General features: G+C 37.8%; 1 protein-coding gene across 1 annotated transcript; it reads left to right on the top strand.

Annotated features, from left to right (window-relative positions):
- The first annotated feature begins 718 nt into the window (after window positions 1–718).
- On the top strand, window positions 719–1,682 carry LOC125101258 (olfactory receptor 2C3). The gene is given in 2 exon segments (XM_047731835.1): window positions 719–1,353; window positions 1,355–1,682. Coding segments are annotated over 2 exon segments (963 nt in total).
- Window positions 1,683–8,636: the final 6,954 nt, after the last annotated feature.

Here is an 8,636-nt window from a genome sequence, read left to right on the forward strand (position 1 = left end):
GTTTGTGGATGGATGTCTTGGGGAAAAGTCACTGAAAGACTTGCTATAAGACAACAGGACTATTAAGAGCAGTATGATCATATTGTATCCTAAGATAATCTTCTAGCTTCTGTGTTGGGAACATGCTGAAGGGAACTAATGGGGAAAGCAAGAAGGCAAGTTAAGATATTAGAACAATAATCCAGGTGATAAATGATGGTGACGTATGCCAGGATGGTAGCAAGGAGCTGCAAGAAGTGATGAAAATAGAATTTAATGTTAAAGCAAAAATTTGCTGATTGTGGGATTTAAAAGGGAAATATCATGGTGGACTCCATGTGGCCATTAACTAAAAAAGGGAGTAACACGGTAATGATTTTATTGCCTCTGCAGTGTTTCATCGCATGAAATCTTTTACCCAAGAAAATCTCACCACTAAACATTCAGGCTGACTCCAGATGTTGCTACTATAAGTAATATTTCAACAAAATAATCAGTACCAAGAACATTGCATGAATGTCCGTTTTCCCCAGGCTATGTATAGTCTCATGCTTCTCCAAACTGGCCTTCAGGAAGATGATGCAACATCATCCATGGAGCAGTTGAGTACATGCTTTCAAGAAAATGGGTATAAAATTATGTCTAAAGTCTGCTAACTGATATAGTCACTTGAGGCCCCATATTCTGTGCCCCCCACTCACCACAGGTGGTCTTTTTGTCCCACTCCTGGCTACACATGATGATGGAAATAGACAATGTAAGTTCTCCAGAAGTTTTTGTACTCCTGGGTTTCTCCACACAACCCTCACTAGAATCTCTCCTCTTCATCCTTGTCTCAGGTTTTTATGTGGTGTCTATCTTGGGCAATGGCATCATCATTCTGGTTTCCTGCATGGATGTGCACCTCCATACCCCTATGTACTTCTTTCTTGCCAACCTTTCCTTCCTGGACATTAGCTTTACCACAAGCATTGTCCCACAACTCCTGGTCAACCTCTGGGGACCACAGAAAACCATAAGCTATGGACGGTGTGTGGTCCAATTCTATATCTCCCACTGGCTGGGGGCAACTGAATGCATCCTCCTGGCAGTCATGTCCTATGACCGCTATATTGCCATCTGTAGGCCACTACATTACACTGTCATCATGCATCCACAGCTTTGACTCAGCTTGTCCCTTGCCTCATGGCTTGGGGGTCTGACCACCAGCGTGGTGGGCTCCACACTTACTATGCTCCTGCCACTCTGTGGGAACAATCACATTGACCACTTCTTCTGCGAGATGCCCTTCATTATGCAACTGGCTTGTGTGGACACCAGCCTCAATGAGGTGGAGATGTATGTGGCCAGCTTTATCTTTGTTGTCTTGCCTCCTGGGTCTCATCCTGGTCTCATACAATCACATTGCCAGAGCTGTGATGAAGATTGGGTCAGCAGAAGGATGGAGAAAGGCCTTCAACACCTGCTCTTCCCATGTGGCAGTTGTGGCTCTGTTCTATGGGAGCATCATCTTTATGTATCTCCAGCCAGCCAAGAGTAACTCTTATGAACAGGGCAAGTTCATAGCCCTCTTCTACACTGTTGTCACCCCAATGCTGAACCCCCTGATTTACATGCTATGGAACAAGGATGTAAAGAAGGCTCTCAGGTGCATTGTGTTAGAGAATTGTTGTGGCCTTGCAGGGTCAAGGGGGAATATTTAGAGACTTTAGTAATTTGTGAGGAGAAAGAAAACATTGAAAGATACCAAAATTGATTTGAGGGGCAGTATACTTGGGAGGTAGTTTCTCTTCCAATATTGCTTGAGTTCAAGGTAGGTGACAATCTGACATGAATGTGCTCATGCATCATTTTTCAGGCCGAGGTAAAAAGAAAGTATTTTCTGTTTTGTTTTTTGCCTATTGTTTTGCTAGTTGTTCATATTGATATATACATGTAATATATATGCTGTCTTATTGTTAATTGGTTGTATAGTCAAATACGTTAGTTATTATTTTTTTCATTGTTTAGAGTAATTGCCTTTGGAAATGATCTGTGTGAAGTCTTTTACATTTTTTCCCTAATATGTATAACTCCATAAGGCAAATATTATTAATCTCATAAAGGTTAACCAATTATAAAACTATTAATATTTTATACTGAGATTTAACTCTAGATCTATCTATCCATACACGTATTCCCCATTTGCCTGTGACTCCTAGTAATATAATAAGGAATATATATAAATTCACTCTTTTTGCCTGATGGCACAGAGTTTCTAGGACTCTTGGGATTTCCTGAGTGACATGGGTGAGAGGTACATCTTTTGTTATTCACAATGAGGCCATTTCTACCATATCTGATTTATATCAATGAGCCCTCAAACCTTGGCGGGGGGGTCTGTGCTAACTCTGAGTATTAGTGTCAGAATTTCATTTAATATAGGTATCCAGAGAGTTGGAAAGTTAGTTTTTGGTGGGAAAAGTCTCACACATTTAGTGTCGGAGGTGTTTGGAGTAAAACAGTTCATACTACGTTCAGAGGAGGAATTGGAAAATACAAGCATCTCAAGAATAGAACTGCAATCAGATTTCAAGCAAATCAGTGGTTTCATCAATAATATGCCACACTGATTTATCTCTAATTACTGAAATATTGATTTTCCTGTTCAACCCTAGGCTTTCCTTTTTAGGATATATAAAGATGATTTCATTCACTCACTGGTACATTTGCTTACTTTTCTCTTACGTCCAAGCATGCATGCATTCATTCTTTTCCTTTTTTTTTTCTTTTTAAGATCTATTTATTTATTTGAAAGAGAGCAGGCACATGGATGAGTGGGAGGTGGTGCAAAGGGTGAAGGAGATAAATAATCTGAAGCAGACTCCCTACTGAGCTTGGAGTCTGATGTGTGGTTTGATCCCAGGACCCTGGGACACCATAGCTGCTTAGTATTGCCAAGCACATTTCTAACAAAATTATCTGGCTTCACTCACTTAATTTTCACAGTGAAGTTATTGATTAGGCACCATCATTGACCCCATTTTATAAATGAGGGAACTGAGGCCAAAATCAACAGAGCTTGGATACAGGAGGCTCATATTTTAATCCAGACATCAGTTTCAGAGTGCCCTGCTGCTTCTTAAGTACTTTCTACATTAAATGACATAAAAATGTTCATACTGACAGAGTCTCATGATGTTTTTTGAAAATAATGTGCGACAATCTAATCAGTAGGTATTTTTTAATTTCCAGCTCTTTCTACTTGTAGACATTCTGGCTATTTTTATTTTATGTTTTGTTGTTATGGAATGTATGCAGGTTTCTTTTTTATATTGAATCATTTTCTTCAAATACTCTACAGAATATATATCGTGGGGAAAAATATTACAAGAATTGTATTGTTTTTACAAACATTGCCCACACACTAGCAGTTGGGGAGGGAAAGAGATTGTTGATACAATTCAATTTATTTTACAAATCTGCCTGAAAAAATGAAATCCACCTGCATATCAAATATTACATCATACTCATTTGTTTTCATTGATCCTTTATTTCATATTGTACTACCTTACACTTCTCTATAAAGCACTTCAGGTACAAGACTCAGGAATGGTACTCAGGTACTATTTCTCCCTCTGAAATGAAGACAAGGGTGTGTACTCCTCTTCCTTAAGTTAATAAGGTAATGGAAACCAAAATGGTCTCCCAGCTAACCTGGCAACTGCCACCCCACCACAGCTATGAGGAAGAATGGAAAAGAGTCTGGATTTGAACCAGAAGAGCTGGGTTTATAATTAAACTTGTCAACCAATTACAGGCAAGTTATATTAATCAGCCTCTCATCGAGGAACAGATATAAAAGTGGGGCAGTTTGAATAATATTTAATAAAGAGAAAATCACCTACATTGTGGACAGACTAAGGAACGTTCCAGGGGTAGTCCCAGTGGGTATGATTGCTACTTGTGGACAAAGGCAAGAGGAGAGGAGCAGTTACAGGAACCTGAAGACAGAAGGGCTGTGTGGGGACAGATGTTCAACAGTAGGGTTTTTTTGTTTTTGTTTTTGTTTTTTTTAGGGGAGAGAAACATCCAGATGCACTCCTAGGAAGAAAAAACAGGGGTCAAGATGTTGACCTAACTCTACTCCATCCTTACTACCTCCTGGCATGGCCCCCCATTTGGATGAATGCAACCACAGAATAAAAGCTGAATGCAACCACGGAATAAAGGCTTGTCCCTGCAGATGCAGCACAGAGGAATTTGGAGAAATTAGAGAGAAAATCTACTGGGGCAGAGTCCATATTCATTGCTTTCTATCTCTATCCTGGTCTTTTGGTAAAAGTTCACATCTCCAACTTCAGGGACATAGAAACTCCTATTGGCTACCATATCACAAGAAGTGATATCAATTTAGGAATAAGCTCTTTGAGATCTAAAAGGTTAGCCACCACCATTGGTTTTATTACATAAATTAGTAAAATAGAAGGGGGGCAATAACTTAAGATAAATCATAGCTGCTAACAATTCCCATTACTCTTAATAAGTATGAGATAAGAGCTTTTAATCACAACTATTTACTTCCACCATACCATGTCCCCCTAACCTATTTCCAGCATCTGAACTGGAAGGGGATTCTTTACCTGGTGAGGTGAACCATACCTTCATCCTTCTTAATTCCTTTGAGATTTGAGTATATGAAGTCATTGGCCATTGGTAATTGATTCAACCTCCAAGCACTATACCCACCCCAGATATCAGGGCTGGGGTGGAGACTGAAAGTTCCAATTTTCTGATCATGTGAGTGAGTCACCTGGAAATGACACTGATCTGGTGTTTGTCAAGAGTTTTTTTTAAAGTCATTTCATTATCATAAGCTCAAGTGTGGTTGAAAGGGATTTTTTAATATAAGTAACAAATGACAGCCATTGAACTTTTACCACTGTAAATATTTCAAGAACCAAGGGTAAAAACAATTTCATAATGAAAGATCATTTCTCTAATCACTGAGGAAATTACAATGGTTTGAAGAGTTATATTCTAGGAATTGTGGACTATAGACAAAGACCAATATATATGCTTCTTATCACATCATAATATCACAATTTCATTCATCTCTCTGACACCCTTGGGCCATAGCTCTTAGTTATGGTCAAATCCATCTTTGCCCTTGCCCTGCATCCCTGCTCTTAGGGATCACAGACCAACTCCCTTAGTCACAGGTGCTGCCTTGAGGATACCCACACTAAGGTGTTTTCCTCAATCTCAGTACACAGCAAATTGTCTTCCAGCTAGGGACAGAACAGTGGGTAAAGTGTCAGGAGGCAAATGGTATCAAAAATTTGAAGGTTAAAAATTATAAGCACACTCAGCATAGAAAGCTTGTCATTCCAAGAGGGGAACACAAGAATTGAGAAACCAAACCAGAGAAGAGCAGGTTGAGGACCTCCTGGCAATTTTGGTTCTGACAAGATCATAGATGTATTTTTCATATCAATTTATGTTGTGCACATGTATCCTGAAAACCTAATTACCAAGGGCATTTTCCCATTTTCACAATTACAAATGAAGCTGCACATGTTAAAATCCTTGCAAACTTAACTACTAGTTCTAGAAGAGGGATCTTAGAATACTAAAGCAAACAATGTTCATATATTTTGTAGACATCTTTAAATTTTCCTTCAGAAACCATAAATTTACACTTTTACCAACCACATTTAGAAAGACATATAGTCACAATTTCAGTAACATTGGATTGTAGATCATTTCAGTCTTTGGTTGTCAATCTTACATATTATCAATTTACTTGATCAAGGGTGAGTTTTAACACTTTCTGAAATGTTCTGTGGTTATTTGTACATGATTAATTTCTTTTCTTTTTTCTTTTTTCTTTTTTAATTTTTGCTGTATGAATCTATTCTGCTATGTCATTGTATAAGCAATGAATAATCTTTCCAGTGGGATGTTTATCCTTTGGTTATTTTTGTTTTATTTACTTTGTGGTACAAAAGTTTTGATTTTTATGCATTAAACTTTGTCACTCATGCATGTGTGACTTTCTGTGTTCTTTATTTCATTCAATTCAGTGAATTATTATTATTTGAACATATTTTATGTATGTGGTTTGTCTGGAGATGCAAGAGCAAAGAAATGATGTCACTGCTTTTCAGAGATGTACAAATTTCACCAAGTAAGCAAGCCGATGGAGAATAGAGGTGAAGAAGACCAACAGTCTAAAGGGTGAGACTAGAGGAAGTAACAAGAGATCTGGGAGCTGCCATGTAAGCTCTCCCTGATGAAATGAGGGAGAGAGACACACAACTTGGGTGTAGAGGAAATCACAAGAGGATGGAGTGCAAAGGGTTTAGAGGAAAAAGAGATTCATATGTGGAAAGGTCTGGTATGGCTGGGAGGTAGTGAAAAGAAGAGTGGTGGGAAGTGAGTTCTGAGGGATCCCAGAGGTCTTAGATAATAAAGGGTCTTAGAGACCCCAGATGAATAATGTTTTGTGTTTTTAGACTCTTTGGGAAAGGACATGATTTTATAGATTGATGTCTGAAGATATACTTAGAGATTATGTTTATCTTTTTCCTTTATAGTTTTCTGTTTTATGCTTAATTTTTTAATCCATTCCATCTACAATGACTGAGAGAAAGAAGAGATAATTTATAATATTTCCGAATTTTACTGAAGAGTTCCCAATTAATTTTATTAACTATATTTCCCCATTGTCCTGAAATTATACCTTTGCCACATACTAAATTTCCAATGTATATACATTTATTTGGGAGAACATAAATTCTGACCATGGAATATTTGTTAGTTTCTATATGGGTGACATGCTTTTAGTAACTTAGTGGATTTATAGGATATTTTAGATTTATAGGATATTTCATCATTTAGTAGATCAAAGAATGGATCATTGTTCTTTCTTCTTTTTTTTTTTCTTTTTTCAATTTAGACTTTTTGTGGTAGTTACAATGTTTTGTTTTACCAGATTAAATGTCGTAACAGGATGCCTTACCACTAACCTCAAAAATATTTCACTGGGACTTTGATTTGTTGTACTAAATTTGTAAATTAATTTGAAGAGAATTCACAGTTTTATATGACCAAGACCACTGTGTGCATAATGAAAAAAGGCCATGGAGCATAAGGCTTGGGAGTATGGCATCAGGTCAGGTCATACTTGCTGTGAAATCTGGCTCTTTAGTGACTATGTGTTCTCAGTTAATAAATCCACCTTGTTGAACCCTGTTATCTTCATCTTCAAAGTGGGGCAATAACACCAGCCTCATAGGATTGCTGTAAAGAATTAAGTAACGAGAAGTGGGTAAACAACTCAATATAGTGTATGACAAAGTTTAAAAAAAAGTGATTATGGTTTTCTGTAAATGAATGTAGTCCTTTATTTCTTTGGAAAATGTTTCTTCATCTAGGTTTTTATTAGTATTTAAGATATAAGTTGCACTGCTGATAAGAACAGTAAATGGTTCAAATTTGATAAAGTTTGAGTTTGTACAGGTGGAAGGGGTGTCTCTGATGTACAAGGTTGAGAGCCACCAAGTGCAGAGCAAGAACTACTGACAAGTAGTAGATGTAGATTCCTTAACTGGCAATTAACACTATTTCTAAAATACAAACTTAGATGTGACCACAGTCAGAATACTCTTAGTCTCTAGGAAAGATCACTTGATTCTTGTCTAGATCATATACTTGACATTTCACTCACTCCACACTTCATGCTCCCACTTTTTTGGGTTTTCCTTAATGCCAGGCCCAAATATTATGTGGTTTGGGTGACTAAGAAAGAAAAGAAGGAAAAAGAAAAGGCAATGAAAGAAAAGGAAAGAAAAAGAAAAGAAAAGAGGAAGAAAAGAAAAAAAAGAAAGGAAATGAGGGGGAAGAGGAAGGGAAGGAAGAAAATAAAAGAAAGGAAAGAAAAGAACAGAAAAGATGTAGTAATAAGCAAACCTTGTCCCATGAACACACCTAGATATTAACCATATTGGTGCAACTAACCCAGGAAACAACCCAAAGATTGAGAGAATAGAACCTCCAAGATTATCACAGAGAGGAGGCCACACTGGAAAGGGTAAAAGGAGGAGCAGAGACCCCATCAGGAGCCAAACTAACCTGTAAGACTAACCACAAATGGGAGGGTCACCACAAGCATGGAGAAGAGAAATTGTCCCCACAGCAGGTGCACCAGCCTCAGAACCCCTGCACTGGAAAGAGAGGTCCCCATAACCTTTGGCTTTGAAAACCAATGGGGCTTAACATCATGAGTTTTTTACAACCACCTGAGCTTAAAAAACCAAGTACTTTTAAAAAGTACTTTAAAAAATCCAAAGTAGCAGTTAGGAAAACATCTGGGGTATACATAAAGATTTATTACTAATTTTCTACATGCTGGAGGGACAGAGATTTTTAGGAGACCTTTTTTTTTGTTTGTTTTTTGTTTCTTGTTTTTTAAACTTTAATTTATTTTCAGTGTAACAGTATTCATTGTTTTTTGCACCACACCCAGTGCTCCATGCAATCGGTGCCCTCTCCAATACCCACAACCTGGTTCCCCCAACCTCCCACACTCCACCCCTACAAACCTCTCAGATTGTTTTTCAGAGTCCATAGTCTCTCATGGTTCATCTCCCTTCCAATTTCCCTCAACTCTAGCA

Source organism: Lutra lutra, chromosome 5 (assembly GCF_902655055.1).
Source record: "Lutra lutra chromosome 5, mLutLut1.2, whole genome shotgun sequence".
Classification (NCBI taxonomy): domain Eukaryota; kingdom Metazoa; phylum Chordata; class Mammalia; order Carnivora; family Mustelidae; genus Lutra; species Lutra lutra.